Source organism: Lissotriton helveticus, chromosome 3_2 (genome assembly GCF_964261635.1).
Source record: "Lissotriton helveticus chromosome 3_2, aLisHel1.1, whole genome shotgun sequence".
NCBI classification, from domain to species: domain Eukaryota; kingdom Metazoa; phylum Chordata; class Amphibia; order Caudata; family Salamandridae; genus Lissotriton; species Lissotriton helveticus.
In genome coordinates, this window is record NC_136062.1 from 88,102,271 (window position 1) to 88,123,288 (window position 21,018).

Genomic DNA, 21,018 nt, shown 5'->3' on the forward strand with positions numbered 1-21,018 from the left:
CGTGCTGCGACCTACGACTACGCGGGAGCACTTACTCAATGAGTATGTGCAGTGTGTGTGAGGGTTTTTGTTTTATGTGCGGAAGTGGTGAGGTTATCGACGAGTGATGTTTAAAAAGTGCCTGGCTTGTGGGGTAGCACAAAAGAATTTTAATGGGCCCCCGGGCTGGCGCTGTTAAAAGGGCTGGCGCTGTTCAGTACCCCGTCCTGAAGAAGGAGTTCCACACTCTGAAACATGTTGACACACACACAGGAGGTGATGTACATTGCCCTGCATCCAACACCTCAGTTTTTCACCCCTTTTAACAGCGCCAGCCCGGGGGCCCATTAAAATTCTTTTGTGCTACCCCACGAGCCAGGCACTTTTTAAACATCACTCGTCGATAACCTCATCACTCACGCACATAAAACAAAAACCCTCACACACACTGCACATAGTCATTGAGTAAGTGCTCCCGCTTAGTCGTAGTTCGCAGCATGGCGCATCCCGTAGAGGGGTGCGAAGACCCCAATGATAAAGCATGACACCAAGGGTCCTTTTGGTGTGTGAGGGGTATTTTACCAACACTGGGTGCTCCCAACTATAGTAGGGAAACCCATCCGCCATACAGGTGAGAAAGAACATCATTGTTTTGGGGCAGTGCTTCCTTTAGGAGCTGCCCTATTGCCTCTATCCTTGCCATTGCCCCCTATACCCTCCTCGGTAGTAACCCCATGTAGAGGTCTGCTGTTGTTGTCTTGTGTGTGTGGTGGAAGTCTCAGCACTGCAACTGTTTTGCCTGCACCATCATATTGTGGGCAGCAAAAGCAGAAGCGGGCAGTGAGAGTTTGTAGGGCACCCATGTCTTTAAGTGTATCAGCGCCTTCTTGATCTTTTCAAGCATCTCGAACTGAGGGCCGAAAAGATAATTTCCATTGAAGGGCACATTAAGACGGTGTGGTTTAAAATTGGAGGCACACAGCCATGCATGGCAAGGAGAAGGAGACTAATAATGCACCGACCAGCATTCTCCACGGCATCCAGAGCACAGCGGATGTTAGAATTGAGATTATTTTTCCCTCTGCCAACAAACTTATGCCCCGCTTCTGGCATTGCTCTGGAAGATGTAGAATAAGATTCTCCATCTGGTCCAGTGGGCGGATTCGTACTGGGAGTGCAAGCCCACGGAGTTGGTGATGAGCCATTGTAGACAGATTGCGCTGCCTCAAGCTTGCAAGCAGCATCTATTTTCCTGCTTTCCTGTCTGGAGGGGCGAATCCTCTGTGGTTTGGGAATTAGCTCTCTTCCTGACTGAATGGACCACCATGAAACTGGGTTAACTGCCCTCTGATGTGTTGGTGTCATATAGATATGCTTTGCCTTTATACTGTGTTAAGTTAGCATGAGCTTATTAGAAGTTTAAACAATGTTTTACCTTTCTGCTGCTTCTGCACACGGCACATATTGTTATTAGAGCTTTGAGCCTAGTAGAATATTTTGCTGCACACGAGAATAATATGTCTTGCTATTGTATCAGCTTTGCTTGGTAAGCTATGTCTGAACAGTGAGTGCCGAGGCCTTCAAGGTTATTTCAACACAGTGGTTATTGTGAGGTCTGATCTGCGCACGTTCTAGACATAACACATATGCAGCTGCGGCCAACTCTGGCTTTAGCCGCGTTTAATATTGCACTGCGCAGAGCATGCAAACACACTTGATGATTCTTCGCATGCAGAGAGCTGGTGGAAGATGATGTGATCCCTTTCCACTAGGATCAGAGGTATGGGAGCGCCCTTCTAAAACCCAAAGAGACCTTCTTTAGATATAATATAATATACTAGCATGGGAGGGTAAGACTTAGGTGCCATTTAGCCTTCTTCCCTTTAGCATTTTAACATGCTTTCTCCCTTTGTATTTTATGGACTAGTAACTATGCTGATAACTTTGTTTCTTATAATATGTTTGCTCGTATTAGCTAAGATACTGCGCTTGAGAATACTGCATTAGAAATAAACATTTCAAACTTGCACATGTCTTCATTTACTCCTCGCTCTGGATTGATATGTTGGTATAACAAAAGAGTGTTCATGTGTTCCACGTTACCTGAGGTGTTCTAAGTCCATGTTCTGGGTTGTCTAAACATTGAGAGTTTGTAAGAACCAATGAGACACTGATTGCTAGTCTGGTAGGGGATTTTGGGTACGAAGGTGAGTTTTGGCACACCGTAATTGGAACCCTAATTGGAACTGAGGTTCCAAGTCTCTATGCACAGTTCTGTGTGAGAGCAGGATCCCTGCGACATTGGGTGTGTGTTTGGGGGAGAAGCCTAAACTATGTCAACTCTAGCGTGATGACTAGCGTTCACAGGCTCTTGGTGGGAGGTTGTATTGTAACGGGGAGAGGGTTTGGAGTGGTATATATCCGGGACGGTGACTGCGGAGGGATCGGCCTGATAATCGCCCCAAAGTTCAGGAGCCGTAGGATCATAAGGGGGATCATAGGGAGACACTAGATTGCCCCAGCCTTTGAATATGGAGATCCCTGCAGTGAATGGGGTGAGAGTCATCAGGCAGCAAGGGTGAGGTGGGAATAGGAAGAGACTGAGGAGGAGGTGCAGGCCTGGAAAGACCAGGCAGCAGGGAAGGGGTGCCTCTGCCATGGCGCACAGGCTTTTTGGGCATCGGCTCCGGAGGAGGAGGATTGAGGGCTTCCTCGAAAGTTTGTCTTCTCTTGTGGGGATCCTTGAGTGGTGGAACAGGCTTAGCCAAGAACCTGCCTACCCGTAGCTGAATGTGGATCCTCTGCTGGCCAGTGTCTATATGCTCCTGAGGCCTCTACAGAATGGCTGGTCAAGCTCCTCCAAAGATGACCTGGATAGAGCCAAAGAGGGTCAGTGACCAAAATACTTGGAGATGAATTTTAGCTCCGAAGCTTTAGATTCTGAATGTGGGCGAGAAGACATCTTCGAGGGGCGAGGTGAACTTCAATGCCAAGGGTTGCGAGGGTGTCTGGTCCGGCTAGGTAGTTCGGTGCCGACTTTGGCCATGGGGCAGTGGTTGCATGGAGCCATCTGAAGAAGCACAATACCTTGGCGCTGGTGCCTCAGGAGGACGGGTGGTAGGTCCTCACGGAGGTCCTCGACAAAAGAAGTTGGGCTGGTGAGTGCCCTGTGGCTTTGACCTTTGACTCGGAGGCGGCCTCCTCCAACAAGAATGCTTTTTCAATCCTGGCGCCAGACATGCACGGTTGCTGCATTGCTTCCTGCATCACCATTGGCGAAGGTGTTGTCAGGTGGAACCTTCCTCAGGGTCTGACGCGATGATACAATGGACCACCTCTCGATACCTTCAATCTCTGATTATATATTCCACAGAGGAGTTGAAGTGATCAAGTGGGGGGGAAGGGAAATTAGGATGGGAACAGCGGGGAAGGAGATCTGAAAAGGAAAAGTTAGTAAACAACAAATATTGCGTCACTGCGCAAATAAGCCTTTAAACATAAATCTTATTGAGCACAATTATTAGTACCAATATCCATCTAGTGCTTTTCTGCTGCTTAATTGTAGAACTTGCTTCTCACCATTTGACTTGAATGGCAATTCCTCTAAGTTCTCTTAAATGTATCAATTTCAGGCTATAGAATGTTCTAGAAAAAAGATAAGATATATGTATTCTTATTGTCTGATCATATTTAGAACTATTCCTTTACAAAGAGTTCAATTCACTCAAAATTGTCATATAGCTTAATATAAAATGGTTATGCTAGACAAGCTATTAACAGAAACATGAATAATCACTGTTGTTTCATTGTAGTTGTTCGAGGAATATGCAAATCAGCTGGCAAGGTTTGAATAAAGCACTCGGTTTGCCTATAATATGCTAATGAGTATCAGCGTTCGTAATGAGTATTGGAACAATAGAAATACTAAGTATACAGCAAATTCAAATGAGCCTTTTCCCTACCTGCAGAGTACGACCTACTCTGCTCAAAGATGTGAATTACTGCGGGAGCCAGATTGAGACTGGAATAATCAGCGAACGGCTAAACTCCTCTGCGGAAGCCGAAAATTAACAGAAGGCCCAGAAAGGACTCCGGTTCTCGAAATGCTGCCAGAGAGAACCCAGAGCCCTATTAAACTGGAATGCGCTCACCAGAGAAGCTGAGGCCCCCGAATAATGCTGAAGAACCGGAACTGCCGCGAGACAATCCTCACTCGGTGGAAGGCAGGGAATAGTGAGCACAGGAGAAAGGGCGTGGCCGTTGATGTCAACGTGGCCACGCTCCCCGTAAAGCTCACTCTAAGGATACTGGGCAATGTAGTTTCAAATAGATTTCTGCCTGAAAAAACAATACAAAGGTTATAGAAACCTGCTAAAGATATTAATCTGTTGCAACTGAAGGCTAATAGTTCTTTATATTTATCCACCAGCACATTAGTCCTGAACACAAGCATGAGTGACATTAAACATATACTTTAAACTCCTCTAATGTGCTCATTACGCATACTGTTCAATCAATACAAGTGTACTTATGAATTGAACCATTGTTAATGCGCATGGAAACACGTTACCCTCCAACGCCCTATGGAAGCAGAAACATGTGTTTTGCCACATATTCGTTTAGAACAAAGTGGCATACATGCATGAGTAATGAGTGGGACGGGCCCTATGCCGTGCAATGCCGCCCTGATCCTGACAGTACTTCCCCCTCCTCTGCGCGGTCTAGGGCCTGGCTTCAGAGGATTGCGGAGGTGGAAGCGTTGCAGCAAACGAGGAGCACGGATGTTTCTAGCAGGTTCCCAGGAGTCGTTTTCAGGTCCATACCCCTTCCAAGAGACTAGATACCATATGTTTGCACCTCTACGTGTAGAGTCCAAGATATCTCGCACCTCATACTCCTATTGTCCTTGAACCAGAAGTGGAGGTGGGTGTTTTGCTGATGTGTTTCCAGCTGGCTTCAAAAGCGAGGTATGAAACACTGGGTGGATTTGTAAGGACCTAGGTAAGAGTAATTTATAAGTAACTGGATTGACTTGACGAATAATCTTGTAAGGTCCAATACATTTTGGATGAAACATATTTTTTTGTTTGAAGACAAAATTCTTTGTAGACAACCACACTTTATCCCCTGGATGATAAAGTGCGCCTGGTCTATAGTGTTTATCGTATTGTTCTTTGTATTTCTTCTTGGCTTGTAGTAGGTTTCTGTGAATTTGATGATGAATGGTTTGCATATGACGAACTGTGTCTTGTACTGCTGGAGTGCCAGAGTTTATTTTAGGTAATGCCAAAGGAATGGTATTAGGTACATAACCATACAAGCCTTCAAAGGGAGATGTACCAATGGATGAATGAGGTGTTAAATTATAAGCTAACTCAGCCATTCACAGTAAATCCAACCAAGAGTCTTTTGCTTCAGGGGCATAACATCGTAGGTACTGTTTCAAGGTTTGATTTAGGAGCTCGGTTTGTCCGTCTTTTTGTGGATAGCTTGTTGACATATTTGAAGTAATTTGTAACCTACGACACCACTGTTGCCAAAACTTAGAAGAAAACTGGGATCCATGGTCAGACAAAAGTACTACCGGCAAACCATGTAATCGTACTATTTGTTGCAAGAATATCCGTGCCAATTGTCCTGAGGTTGGTAGTGACTTACATGCGATAAAGTGAGCATATTTTTTTAAGCTGTCTACCACTACCAAAATTATTGAATGTTGGTTTACAGGAGGCAATCCAGAGATGAACTCCAAGGAGACATGTTCCCAAGGTAAGGTAGGCGTGGGAAGAACTTGAAATAAACTTTTAGGTTTGGTGTGATCAGACTTATATTGTGCACAGATTTCACAGTCGCTAGACATTTTCACGATATCCTTGTTCATAGTTGGCCACTAAAAGGTCTGTCACTTTTTTCCATGGTTTTTCTGGGTCCAGGATGACCAGCCAAAGGAAATGAGTGTAACCAGGCAAAAACTGTTTCTTGTAACCTTTTGGTGGGTAAATACACTTGTTTTACATGAAAGGGTATTCCTTCTTTCACTGATTGATCTTTGCTTTGTTTAATCCATTGTAACCATGAAGGAGGAAAACTCATATGGATTTTGTTTAGAAATTGGTCGGCAGTTAAAATACATACTACTTTGGCAGGACTAATGATTGGTTGAAGTTTTCCTTATAGTCTTTGTCGAGAAGAATCTTTTCTGGACAATGCATCAGCTTTCTTTATTGTCTAGACCTGGACGATAAATCACAATGAAATCATATTCTGCAAAAAACATCATCCAACGTAATTGACGGGGAGTCAAAACTCTTGCTGAACTCCTAAACTGTAAATTTCTATGGTCTGTATACACTGTCACAGTGAACCGTGCACCCTAAAGATAATGCCTCCATTCCCTGAAAGCATCATGAATGGCGAGTAATTCTTTTTCCGCTATAGTATAGTTCTGTTCAGCTGGATTTAATTTTCTTGACATATAGGCAACAGGATGTAATTGGCCTGAATTTTGGTTCCTTTGGGATAGTATGGCACCTATAGCAACATCTGAAGCATCTGCTTCTATGATAAACGGTTCTTGCACACCTGGATGCGTCAAAATCGGAGCTTCAGTAAAAGCTTTTTTCATAGTTTGCAAAGCTAACTCTGCTTCAGGAGTCCAATCAAATGTAACCTTTTTCCTTAGTAGCCGAGTGATAGGGGCTACTACTGAAGAGAAGTGATCAGTGAAACGACGATAAAAATTCGCAAATCCTAAAAAACATTGCACATCTCTGACAGATTTCGGAACTGCCCAATTTGCAACGGCTTGTATTTTTCTGTCAGTCATCTTCATACCGGTTGATGTGAGAATTACTCCTAAGAATTCAACTTCAAAAACATGAGTCACACTTTGATAATTTGCAGTAAAGGTTATGTTTTGGGAGTGTTGCTAAAACTTTCTTTACATGACTTTCATGAATGTCTATAGAGACTGAATAAATCACAATGTCATCTATGTACACTATGACGAATAAATATAGATATTCCCGCAAAACATAATTTAAGAAAAATTGAAATGCAGCTGGGGCATTACAAAGCCCAACAGGCATGACTAAGTATCCAAAGAGTCCATATCTTGTTTTAAAGGCAGTTTTCCATTTGTCTCCTTGTCTAATGCGTACCAAATGGTACGCAACTCTAAGGTCTAATTTAGTATAGCTCACTGCTGTTTTTACCTGATCTAAGAGAACAGGTATTAGAGGCAAAGGATACTTGTTCTTAATCGTGATTTTGTTCAAAGCCATATAATCTATACATGTTCTTAATTCTCCATTAGCCTTCGGTATAAAAAACAAAGAAGAGGCTGCTGGTGATCTGGATGGCCGTATGAATCCATTTTCCAAATATTGGTCAAGGTATTGTCTCAGGTGTTGATTCCCATTTTTAGATAATGCATATATTTGGCAATTTGGTACACAGGAACCAGGTACAAGATCGATTTGACAGTCATAAGACCGATGCAGAGGAAGAATAGCTGCTTTTGTTTCGCAAAATACTTCTTGAAACTGCTTATAAGGGGCTGGTAGAATTGTTTCTTTTTCTTCAGCAGTAGCTATTTGTCCGAGGGCTAATTCTGGTTTTGTGAAGGACAGTTAGAATGACAGTAATTTGAAAGAAAAACAAGTTCTCTTTTTCGCCAGTCAATCATTGGATTGTGTAAACAAAGCCAAGGCATCCCTAAAATAAATCCATATTGAGGATCTTGAATAACATCAAAGTGGACTTCCGCGGAATGTTTTTGTTCTTTTGTGTCTGTGCAAGACATATGAATTTTGGTTGTTTGCATGGTAACCAGCCCTCCAGAAAGTATCTTTCCATCAACGGTTTGCACTATTTCAGGTGTTTCCTTTTTCTCACAAATTATTCGCAATCTCTGTGCTGTTTCTAGATCAACAAAGTTGCCAGTAGCCCCAGAATCGACTAACACTTCCATTTGGTAAACCTCTGTAGTTAGTTTAATTTGTACTGCCAAACGAAAATGAGCTCTGTAATTAGATACATAGGAATTTATTGAAGGGAAAGCGATGGTTCCCAAGAGATCCCCTTCTAAACATCTTGGGCACGTTAGTTTTCCGACGTTTAATCTGATGTTATCGCTACAACTTTATTACTTATGGTCTTTTCTTTTGGTTTGACTGGACAGTCTTTAACGAAATGTCCCTTTCGACCACAGTACAAACATTGTCCATTCTTTCGCTTTATTTCTTTTTCATCTTTAGTCAGTAGTTGACCAAGAGTTCCTATTTCCATAGGCTCTACAACGGACTCTAAACTGTTGGATTGAATCTTTGCTTTGGTTTCTAACTTCCAATTACTTTTTTCAAATTTTCTTTTATCCGTTCTCCTTTCAGAGAGTCTATGATCGAGTCTCAAGGTAAGGTTAATTAGTTCTGGGCAAGTAGTTGGTTGTGGGTCAATTTGAGCTAGCACATCCTTTAAATCGTCTTTCAACCCTTGATAAAAGAGAGCCACCCTTTTTTCTTCCAGCCAAGAGGTTTCAGCGATTAGTCTATTAAAATGTGATAAATAGGAAATCAAGTCTATATTTCCTTGTTTTATTTGTAACAATTCTCGGTCCGCAGACAAAGAAACTGCTCATCTATCAAAGATTTTTTCAAATTCCTCTACAAATGTTCGCCAATTATATAAAAGAGGACTATCTAGCCAAACTAAAGGGACTGCCCAATTTGCTGCATCCCCCGAAAGATAAGAAATTAAAAAGGCAATTCTAGATTGGGGATCATGGAAGGCGGCTTGCCTACAAGTAAAATTCTAGTTCCATTTGCGTTAGAAATATTTGAACTTTAGAGGGGTCCCCAGAAAAACGTTCAGGAGAAGCTAAAAGAATTTGCGATGGAATGGTTACAGCTATGTTGGTAGAAGACTGCGTTTCAGCCTTAGAAACTGCCTGTGAACCCGGAGAGAGAGGAGTTCCATGTTGTTGGATGCGATCCACTTTATCAGAGAGAAATGCAGTTGCGTTCCTAGCCTCAGCTAAATCTCTCTGCATCTATACAATAACCTTCATCAAATCGTCCAAGGTAGCCATTGTATTACCTCACTCAGACCGGGAGGAAGAAAATTCGTAGGCTCACTATTCTGTGAGGTGGAACCTTCCCCAGGGTCTGACGCGATGATACAATGCTTCAAAGAGAAAAAATGGTCGGGATGGATCAATACCAAAATCCTATACCAATCAGGGATTATAAATTCCCTAATTGGGGGAACACAATTCTCAATATTATTTTCTGATTATTTTATGTACAAGACATCACATGCCTAGTCATCATCATGATTACTAATTTTATTTGTAGTAATCCGTACTTCAAAGCAATCAGTCTTTTTATATTTTTTACATTTTATCATATCAAATGCACATATAGACATACATACATCACTGTTTCAAAAAAATCTATATACACATTCTTAAATACAGAAAACACACTATTACAAGGAAGCAATTCTTTTTTCTTTTTTTCACCCAACGAATAACTATTAAATCAAAGGGAGTGCCCCCCTATTCAATCAGGGGGTCCCCTAAGAGGAAGTTGTGTACCAACACAATCGGTTCTACAGAGTCTTGAACCGAAATTACGGATTGTGTTCAACAAAAAAGTTCACTCAAGTACAAAATATCAACAGACTCCTCTTGTCGAAAATGGCATGTCGACGAGGACGCATTTCGGCCTCCAGGAGTCTTGGCCTCCTCAGGAAAATGGTGAATAGAGAACTACTATTCCAACTGAAGCGTGGTCTCCAGAGACATCAAGGGGACTAAATAACTTCCTGGTAAAAGAGGGACATTCTTTTCGTAAACAATCGCTGATGGCCCCTACCACGGTGGCCCACCGTCTTCTTTAATCGTTCTTGCAGTGTCCGCCAACTCTGTGCGTTCCGTAGTTTAACACGCAAGACCTCTATGCTCCTTCCGATCCAGCGCCCACCTCTCGATACCTTCAATCTCTGATTATATATTCCACAGAGGAGTTGAAGTGATCAAGTGGGGGGGAAGGAAAAGTTAGTAAACAAATATTGCATCACTGTGCAAATAAGCCTTTAAACATAAATCTTATTGAGCAAAATTCTTAGTACCAATATCCATCTGGTGCTCTTCTGCTGCTTAATTATATAACTTGCTTCTCACCATTTGACTTGAATGGCAATTCCTCTAAGTTCTCTTAAATGTATCAATTTCAGGCTATAGAATGTTCTTAGATAAGATATATGTATTCTTATTGTCTGATCATAATTAGAACTATTCCTTTACAAAGAGTTAAATTCACTCAAAATTGTCATAGCGTAATATAAAATGGTTATGCTAGACAAGCAATTAACAGAAACATGAATATTCACTGTTTCATTGTAGTTGTTCGAGACATATGCAAATCAGCTGGCAAAGGTTTGAATAAAGCACTCGGTTTGCCTAGAATAGGACCTACTCTGCTCAACGATGTGAATTACTGCGGGAGCCGGCTTGAGACTGGAATAATCAGCGGAACGGCTAAACTCCTCTGCGGAATCAGAAAATTAACAGAAGGCCCAGAAAGGACTCCGGTTCTCGAAATGCTGCCAGAGAGAACCCAGAGCCCTATTAAACTGGAATGCGCTCACCGGAGAAGCTGAGGCCCCCGAACGATGCTGAAGAACCGGAACTGCCGCGAGACACTCCTCACTCTGTGGAAGGCAGGGAATAGTGAGCACGGGAGAAAGGACGGGGCCGTTGATGTCAACGTGGCCACGCTCCCCGTAAAGCTCACTCTAAGGATCCTGGGCAATGTAGTCTCAAATAGAGTACTGCCTGAAAAAACAATACAAAGGTTGTAGAAACATGCTAAATATATTATTCTGTGACAACGCAAAGCTAATAGTTATTTACATTTATCCACCAGCACATTAACCCTGAGCACAAGCATGAGTGACATTAAACATATACATTAAACTCCTCTAAAGTGCTCATTATGCATACTGTTCAATACAAGTTTACTTATGAATTGGACCATTGTTAATGCGCATGGAAACATGTTAGCCACTAACGCCCTATGGAAGCAGAAACATGTATTTTGACACATATTTGTTTAGAACAAAGTGGCATACATGCATGAGTAATGAGTGGGGCAGGCCCTGATCCTGACAGGTGTCCTCCTCTCTTTGGCATTGCACCACTGAAGCACAGGCAATGCAAGACGGCCCTATGGTTCCAAAGGGTCTTCTCATTACAGAACACGAGAAACTCCGCATCGGATTGCTCTCGGTGATCTGGGAGAGGCACAGCTTACAAACTTGTGCGAGTCTGTCCTGGGATAGTTGGCGTGGCAAGAAGGGCAGAACCGAAAAGGAGTCCTTTCCATTACGTTGACATTCTTGATCTTCAAAGGAGATGGGAATCAAAGGTTCAGATCCCTGGTGCTGAGAATTGGCTGACCATGGAGAAACTGCATTGATGTAACACCGGACTGTAGACTGACGAGAAGTGGGATTTTTTGGACTGAAGGCCCAGCGAGAACACCAGGAGGCATCGACCCAGGGCACCTGTACACATGCCTGATACCGTCAACGAGGGAGTGTCATGATTTCACCACCACTGTAGTACCTCTACCATCATCATGAGACAAGACGTGACACACGTGCAAGTTTTTTACCCTTTTCAGTTATGTTCCCTTCATGAAACCCATCCATGTCCGGTGCAACTAGCACGCCATTATGTGCCTATACTAGTATTTTGTTTAATTCTTTTAGGTCTTATTGGTATGTATTATGTTTCATATCATATGTATTACATTTGCTGTTGTGCTCGTTGGATGAAATAATGCTTGTTTACCGATTGTAACAATGCTTATTTACAGACAAAGTGGATTTCAGAAAAATTACCAAAGTGTGATCACATAAAAGTGGTTGGATAAGAACCACGTGAATGCTTAGCAGCGGGCGTTGACTCTTCCGTGTTGCCGGTCTCGGCACGGACTGGAAGACGTCAGTCACATGTCACACTCAACGTGTGGCGGCCATCTTTGGTGTGGTGGAACTATAAATAGCCACACCCAAGTTCCAGAAGGGGCTTAGCCTTCAGCTTGTTGTCAAGGAGACAGCAGGTTCCAGTTCCGCCGCGACAGCTGCTGGAATCTTTGTGCTTCGGAACTTTTACTCAGAGTCTCGTCTTGGTGAGTATTCCGGACACGCCTACAAAAAGAAAACTATCAAAAGCTAAGTACTCGTTTGTATTTCCAGGCACCCTACGCAAGAAAACTTAGGCATCTTACCTGCTGAGAAAGACAAAACAAAAATGTTTTGAATAATTGTTTCTTGATGCAAGGAAACTATTAACAAGAAAGACTTTTAAGGCAAAAGTAAAGACTTCAAGTGGATATGAGGTCTTATATATGTGATTGTAATGATCACAGTGATCGTGTTGGTGAGAAGTTGCTGGAATATGTACAAGCAAGTTCAGCACATCGTTGTACACCAGTTCAAAATTCGCTGTATGTGTCTTCAGAAAGTAACTTGAATCCCTTGTTTGTCACTATAGGAAACTCTTCGCACGTTGTCGCTACACCATCCTTTTTTGAGACAACGCAACTCAACAACAATCAGACATCGACAACCAGTCATCAGACAACACCATCACAACCATCGAACGACATCACACACGCGACGCAGCACAACTGAAGATCGCTGGTAGGAAACGAACAGGCAGAACACACTAATGATAGGCTTAAGTAGTAGAGCTAGTGTAGATGTTCCTACATAAACGTCTTATTGATGATACTTTCGTCTTGTTGCCTTGCAGGTCGACAACAGGAAAGCGATAGCGTCCAGTATCCAGCCCTCCTCCCTAACTCTTATCGCATAGCCTTAGTGGGTATTTAAACACACGAGTTGTACGATAGGGGACTGGGAAGTTTGGCGCATATCGTCTCTGCGAACTTCAACAAGCACCCTACAGGTAAGAGTGCTTGTTACTAGTCTGACAGAGACAGCTGCTTTATACTGTGTAATAAACAGATGAATCTCAGTAAAAAGGCAAGAGTTCTAAAATCCAACTGCTACACTGGAAATATCAGCACCAAATCATGCTCCTCAATGAAGGGGACCAGCAGATCAGACCGATGACTTATGAAATCCATGGTGCAGTGCACATCCAGTGACATGCAAACCTCCAAGCTGGACTGTAGAAGGGTCTCTATTGGATCTAGCTTGGCAGAGGCCAGTGGTTGTTGGTGATTCTGCTTCTTTTTGCACATTCTCTGCTTCCAACTGGAGTCAGGGTGTTACTGGACAGGAGTAGGTGTGTATAGGGCCTGCCAACTGGGCTTGCCAGTTGCAGGCTAACAGTTGTGTGCATGGAAAAAGTTTAAAGCACAGACGATGAAAAAAGAATAAGCTGTATGAAGAAATAGTGAAGAATGTTGTTAAAACTCTTTTGGATTACTAACATATTATATCATGTAAAAATACTTCTGTTGTATTTCAAATAATTACAAAATTACTTTAAAGTATTACTAGACAGTTGTCAGGCGTATTCAGACACACGCATCTCCCCATTCAAAACAGCTTTGCATATGGACAATGACAGGTACCATTAATAAGAAAAGCTGGGATCACCTCCTACTGCAAGTCTCTATAGTCACTGCAGCTGCAAAAGACTGTGTGATCTTAGACCACTGCCCAAAATAGAATACCTCTAAGTGGAATGGGCTTGTGGCTCTGTGACCAAAAGGAGAAACTGTCCCGATCCTTTAGCTCGTCCAAGGCCAAACGCGAAGGAAGGCTTCAATTAATGGTGCAACAAAGTTTCTGGAGCAGGAAGTCTTGAAACCCAAGAATCCACTGCTATGCGGTGCCTCATGGCCATTTCCTGGGCGATGATGAACGATTTTGCTGAGGCAAGTAGTCATGTTATAAGAAAAAGGGTCAACCCAAGAAGTCACTGGGACCTTGGTGTTAATTGGTATAAAAAGAAGGGGGTCCCAGAACATAAGGACAAAAATTAGAAAATATGCAAAATACTCTCTTCTTCATTTGATAACACAATGTTATTTAATCACACAGGGTTACTAACATCTTACTGTACATTGTATTAAATAAGTATTTTAACATATTTTAGTGCCCAATGGTAGGGTGGGGGGGAAGGTAGTGAAGTGGTTGGAAGTAGTGAAGATAAAGGAATGTGACTAAGTCAAACATACAATCTCGATATGCAAAGCATAATTACTGTTGGCTTCACAGGGGAGCCAGATGGGAATACATCTTATGTTACATTTATTTACATAGCCATACTTCTATATTCAGCATTACAAATCACACTTGTGTTAGAAGGTGGCCATGGGGACCAGTGAGAGTGACCTCCAAGAGGAAGTGGCCCCTAGATGATAAAAGGGTGTTCCTTTTCATACATGGGGGTGCTGGCTTTGTACTTTTCTCCAGACTAGTCTTGCTGGTGATAAAATCAAAGGTGACTTTCTGTGTTGGGTACCTTGCCTCTGCCAGCTAGGTGAATCTAGAAGACCTGTGCTACAAAGGAAGGGCAACCCAATAACCCAATGCGAGCCTGAGTAAAAGAATCAACTTCAGTCAATGGCTCTTAATCAGGGCATGAGCCTAATCTCTTTATGGATGAATAACAACCTAGTCACACAGTCCTCAAAGCTGCTCCCTTGCCCTGCATATTGTACCTGCCCGTGGCTTCGATGATTTAAAGAAAACTTACTGTTTTGCTTAAAAACTATAAAGGTCACTGGGAAGATAGTTATTTCCAATACAGTGGGACTCTTCTTGTTTGTTGAATAACAACCTACTCAAGCTCAATGGGGCTATCACTGAGTTCATGGTCCTGGGTCCTGTGGGGCCCACAGCATTCTCCGGAATCTTTAGGGGCCCTGCCCAACCCTTCATCAAAAGTCAAAAACCTGGGCTTTTTGCTGGACGATATTCTATATATGAAGCCTTAAGTCTAATCAAGTCTAGATTATGGCAATGTGCTGTATCAAGGAATTGATAAGACTTCAATTAGACAACTGCAGCTTGTCCAGAACTCAGCAGCCAGACTTCTGTTTCGGCCGCCAAAACATGCTTTGGTTTCCCATCTCTTTCATGAGCTTCACTGGCTCTCGATCACTAAGCGCATCCAATTCAAAGCCCTCAGTTATATGTGCAGGGCTAAAGCTGTCTTAGGTCCGCAGTATATCCAGGATCTAGTGGTGCCGTATCAGCCCACACGTATGGTAAGATCGATGAACCAGGACCTGTATACTGTGCCTAGATTCAGACTGATCTGTAGGTGTCATCGCTCTTTCACTGTTTTGGGGCCCAAACTGTGCAACGCTCTTCCTGAGTCTCTGAGAAAGTGTATCTCACTTCTTTCATCTCAGAAAAAGCTGAAGCTGAAGACTTGGTTATTTTAAACAGCGGCTACATCACCTTACCTTCTTGATTAGCGCTAGGAAACCCTATGTTGGATGCTGTTGCACTTTATAAGATTATAAATAAATAAACAAGGGGATTATTCATAAAACAAAGTATAATAAGTACAGATATTAAGACGTCTATGATATAGGAGGCATTGAATCAAATCTTAAAAATCAAACGCAATCAAGTGTTTGCTGTATCAAAGCAAATACACAAATCAATTGATTTGGATAAACAAAATCAATGACAATTTTGAGGACGGACAGCTGGCATGTTTGATTCACAGCTGGTGCGAGTTCTTCCACACTGTACTTGAGCTGATGCCTGACCAAAATACAACTTAGGGAATCTATATATCTGGACTACGTATACTTTGATTTAAGAATGACCCCCTTGTTGGCCATTTACTTCAATTGATTCTAGAAGGGCCCAAGGTAAATGGCCGACAAGAGGCCCTTGTAGGCCATTTACATTAGTTTATAGTATTACCCAAGACCACAAGGGGTTATTGCTTTGCCCTCTGTTCTCGTTCCTTTTTCTAGAGCATGGGTACTCACAAACATTTGCCCAGGTGTTACAAAGTACGGTCTGTGGTGTGACCGAGAGCCGCACTGATGCCAGCAGGGTGGCATTAGGGGTTCTGGGTCGGTCAGGGATTGTGTAAGGAGGTCTAAAAAAAGTTAAATAAACATGCAAGCATTTATTTGCAGGTTAATACATGCTTGCCTGTTTATTTACATTTTATTAATGAATATAAGTGTTCAGAAACTGAACAGCAGCTTGTGCTTGGGCCGCATGTAAAGGTCAAGAGGGCCTCAAGTGGCACACGTGCTGTACTTTTAGAATCACTGTTCTAGAGGGACCTAGCACTAATGGTAGCACAGAATGCAGGAATAAACAGGATGTATTTTCCACAGACCAGAAATAGCAGTTATACAGGTCAGCTACTGTAAATGTCTAATGGTACAGAACATGTGGCTTAAAGCTGAAAGAAAAAGGTTTTGCAGAAGGATTGAGGGAATAAGCAAGAAAAAGACCATAAGAACCCACAATACCACGAGTGAGACAAAAAGTGTCAGATTCACGATAGACAAAAAATTTAACTGAAAAGGGCACACATGCCTGAAGCAATGCGGCATGATTCATATGACTTACACATGCGTACATGATACAGAACACAAAGTTCTAACTTCTAAACTCCAAATGAATCAGATTTAAAAAGTTGAGAAGAGGCAAGGACCATGACAAAAATGAAATAAATATTTTTTGCAAACTAAATTGAAATAACTTTTTGCATTGGGGTACTAGCAACCGAGAAAGCAGAAATCTAAAGTTATTTTTCAAGAGCAAGTAGCATAAATTATGTTTTTCCACGTTGGACATCGTAGGCAGGTGTTGTAATTAAGAATAACTGTCACCCAAATTTGTAAATTCAACAATGGTTTTAATAAATTAATTGCATATCACATAAAACATCACACAGGATTAAAGATCTCTGTATATATTTCAGATTTCAATATTATTAATGTCAAAAATACATTGTATGATTTTACATAGACTTTGTGCTACATTAGAACACTATAGACAAACATAACTGTGTAATAACTGAAACATTAAATATTAAATAACCAAAAATAAAATAAAACGTGTAAACACTAAGCTAACAGGAAATGTTGCAATTGCAGCACACCCAATAAAGTGGTTTTACATAGTACAAAAAAGATTAGGACATAAGTATTAATTTCCAGTCTACGAGGAATACACAAACTGCATTCAAGAAAACTTTTAGTAATTGGTCCATGATCGTGAGATATTTAAGTTTCTCTGACCACATTTTATTCTATCATTTGAAGACCTAACAGTATCTTTGCTTCTTGTTAACATCTTGGAGAAAACTGAGGGTTTTTTGGGGATTCTGTGTAAGATTTCAGTTTATATGCAGCACCGCTGTCAACTTCCATGGACTTTCGAGAAAAAAGAAGCCTCACATCTCTGTGGAGGTAGATTTTCCCAGATTTTGAACTCTGGAACCTAGAAATAAAAAAATAGATGTAAATCGTTAAGCTTTGAAATGTATTTAGTTTTGAGATTGCCAATACAATCTACCACGTTAAACGTTAGATTTAGTTCATACTTTCAAAAGATTACCAACAAACAATTAAAAATGATAATACAAACTGGACTAACACAAGAAAGCATTTCTTAAGGCACAAATCAAAGTTTAAGTAAAATGAAGGACTGTGCCCTGAATTAAAAGAAAAGAAAATCAGTGACCTCTTTGTAAAATTACTTGAATTGAGTATGATGGGCACATAGCAGTGAGCCCAGATATGTATAACCAATATGAATAGCTAAGTGCCACTTGAAATATCACACAGCATATGCATATGCTAAACTGAGTGAACTCTTGAAATATAAAAACAGTCACTTATTTCTATGAAGAGTTTACTTCCTCCTAGACTTTTTCAGCTTTACAGTTCGGTTTGTGAGATAGATTTACCTAAATCATACCTCAACATTTTGAGCTTGGGGCTGAATCTGCGCCATTGTGAATTCAAGGTGCATCTCAGGTTATGAACATGTGCTGGTTGAACCTTGTACATGATGAGAAACTAAACCTTAAGACAGAATCATCACAAACTTCTATTTTTCCAGAAAAAAGAATATGTCACTTACCTTCTCTAATGATCTTTCTGGAGGATACTCTATCTAGCTGCAGATTCCGCAACTTGTTAATATTACCCAAGTGTCAAATTGATGCGGAAAGGTATTCTTGCGCACCGGTGGGTGGCATTGTGTGGTAACAGGGCAGGGGGTCAAAGGGGTTCACATCAAAAAGTTAAGACCTCAGTTCAAGGTGATTTAGATGCCGAATTCTGATCCGGCAACTGCACAAATGTTGAAAGAGCTTATAAGTAGCCCTTAACAGTGTCCAAACCAAGTCCTTGCTAGGCAAACGAAAAAACAAACACCCAAACTTCAGACAACTTTGCTTGTAATGGGCGAATCTGTTGGGTGGCGGAGAAATAAACAACATAATTTGCCCCATTGACTGGCGTACACTTATTTGGTGGAGAGATGTCACACTACCAGGATGACATCAATTACCTGCCCAGGAGTTCAAAATACCACACTCTACTGTTCCCGTCCGGTGCCACTATGAGGACTTGGGCCCATCATTCCCGATCTTGTTTAGAATTCAGGGCATGAGAGGCAGTGGTGGGAAGGCATACTGGAGTCCCAAGTTCCACTCTAGAGGGTAGGTGCGCCAGAGAGAGCTGCTTTGAAAACTCTAATGCAAAACAGTGCTGACAATAGATGGTCTCTACATTGGCGGTAAGTTCTAGCCAGAATTATTCCTGTTGTTAGAAGACACTGTGTGCCACCTCTGTGTGCAACTGGCATTTGTAATCCATTATGCGCCTACAGTTTATTTAATCCGCCCTGAAGTTTAAAGACCCTGACAGGAGTTTAAAGAGCCCGCCAAGCGATTTAACACCAGAAAAGTTCCTTGGTGTTCCAGCCACTTTTACAGACGCAGAGCCTCCTGAAAGAGGACCCAAGACCCCACTCATCCTCATTGTTGCTATACCACATTGTGGTGGCTTTGTCCATAGGTACTAGCCTCCCTTTCATTGTGGGTAGAAAGGCCTTCAACGCTAAGTAAATCAACCTCAACTCCAACAAGTGAAGTCGAGTCTCAGCTGGACACCAGAGGCCTCCGATATCCACCTCTCCCAGATAGCCTCTCCAAATCCGTAGTGATGTATTTGTGACTACCATTCCCTCGGAGTCGGGTAAGTATAGGGATCTGCTACTGACCCACTCACAGTCCGGTAATCACCGCTGCAGATTTTTTTACTGTTTCCTCTTAAATCTGGATACAATCAGTCAGATTCCTCTAATACTATGCCCAATGGAATATGAGGTTTCACTGCAGAGCCTCCATATGCCATCTGGTATATCTAGAGAGCAGGATGCAGGAAACCAACAACCCCAGGAGGCTCTGAATCATCTGCATTGAGATCCAGGACCGAGGCTGAAACATCCAGATAAGAGCCTGAATGTTCTGGGATCCACTCCAGGGGAAAGGAACAAAACTGTACTGTATCCAGAATGGCTTCCATAAACTTAAGCGACTGCAAAGGAGTCAGGTGTGACTTAAGAACGTTGATAATGAACCGTAATGAATCCAGAATGCCAACGATATCAGGAGGTTTACCATTGCCTGGAGGTGGTAGTCGACTGCCTTGGACGAACCCTCCTTCAGCTGCCAGTCATCGAGGTAGGCGAAGACTGGTACCCCTGAACTGTGTGCTGCTAACACCATCATCACGATTGTGAACATCTGGGGGTCACTGGTGAGGCTAAAAAGGAGCACTGCTAACTGAAAATGCGCCTGGCCTAATGTGAACTCCAGGTAGTGCCTGTGGGCCTGCAGGACAGGGTTAAAGAAATGAGAGTCCTGCAGGTTCAACACCACCATCAAGTCTCCGGGGTCTAGGACCAACCGGACCTAAGCTAGAGTGAGCATCTTGAAGGCTAGAGTGAGCATCTTGAATTTGTCCTTCCGCAGGAAGGTTTTGAGAGGGTGAAGATCTAAAATAGGACGAAGGCCTCTGTTCTTCTTCCACAGTAGCAAGAAGGGGGAGTAACACCCAGCTCCTACTTATGAGGCCAGGAACTTCTCTATGGTTCCTTTGGTCAAGAGCCTGCACTTCCTGCTGCAAGACAGACAGGTGGTACTCAGTCAGCCATTCCTGATGGATGTGGAAGTTGTCGAATGGAAGGGCGTAACCCCAGTGGAGAATTTGAAGGACCAACTTGTGGGAAGTGATGGCCTACCATCTATGGAGGAAATACCAGAACCTGCCTTCGACAGGGTGGCTGTGCGCAGACAAAGGCACACTAAAAAGGTTTTGCGGCTGCAGTTGCTGGAGGGACGGATGACTGAGCTGCACGTTGTCCCTGCTGTCCTGAGTTTTGCCTCTGAGAAGTGTAGCCCTAGTCACGAAAGGGCGGAAAGGCCTGCAGGTCTGGTGAAAGTTAGCTAAATGGAAAACCGCTACTGTGTGAGAGGGCAAAATTGCTGGTGGAGTTGTTTGGTGGCAGCTGCAAAGCCTAAAGAACGAGCTGCAGCTCTGCTCTTCTTGAACAGCTCCAAGTCGCAGTCCACTTCCCCCTTCAAACAGCCTATCTATTAAGGATGCCTGAAATCCCCTGAGTAACCCTTAGACCTCATCCAGGCTTGGCACCGAAGTGCTACACTATTACCTTTTGCTTGACCTAAGCAGTCGGTCGTGTCCAATCCAGAACTAATGAAAAACTTTGCAGCATCACAACCATCTTGAATGGTCTGTGCAAGGGGCAACTGAACGTCGGTTGGAAAAGCTGGTAAAACTTGTGCCACAATATTCGAAAGGGCATCAGAGTAGTGGTTTAGAAAACAAATGGCATTCACAGACCTCAGGGCCAGGTTTGTAGCATAGAAAATAGCTTCCCAAAAGTCTCCATTCTTTTTTTTATTTATCCAGGCAGAGCTGTAGGAAAAACACTGGAATTGATTTTGCTGGTGGATGCTTGTACCACCAAGCCCCA

The 21,018-nt window shown here is 42.5% G+C and overlaps 1 protein-coding gene across 4 annotated transcripts in view; it reads right to left on the reverse strand.

Moving 5' to 3' along the window:
* Positions 1-16,843: 16,843 nt before the first annotated feature.
* The window catches only part of ATOSA (atos homolog A), a 481,732-nt gene continuing 477,557 nt past the window's right edge, over positions 16,844-21,018 (reverse strand). For 3 of the 4 annotated variants that reach the window (XM_078684847.1, XM_078684850.1, XM_078684848.1), the window contains one exon: positions 16,844-17,451. In XM_078684847.1, coding sequence (XP_078540973.1) covers positions 17,298-17,451 — 154 coding nt within the window. In that variant the 3' untranslated portion in view covers positions 16,844-17,297. The remainder of the gene's footprint in view (positions 17,452-21,018) is intronic. The other variant, XM_078684849.1, reaches the window with a different exon arrangement.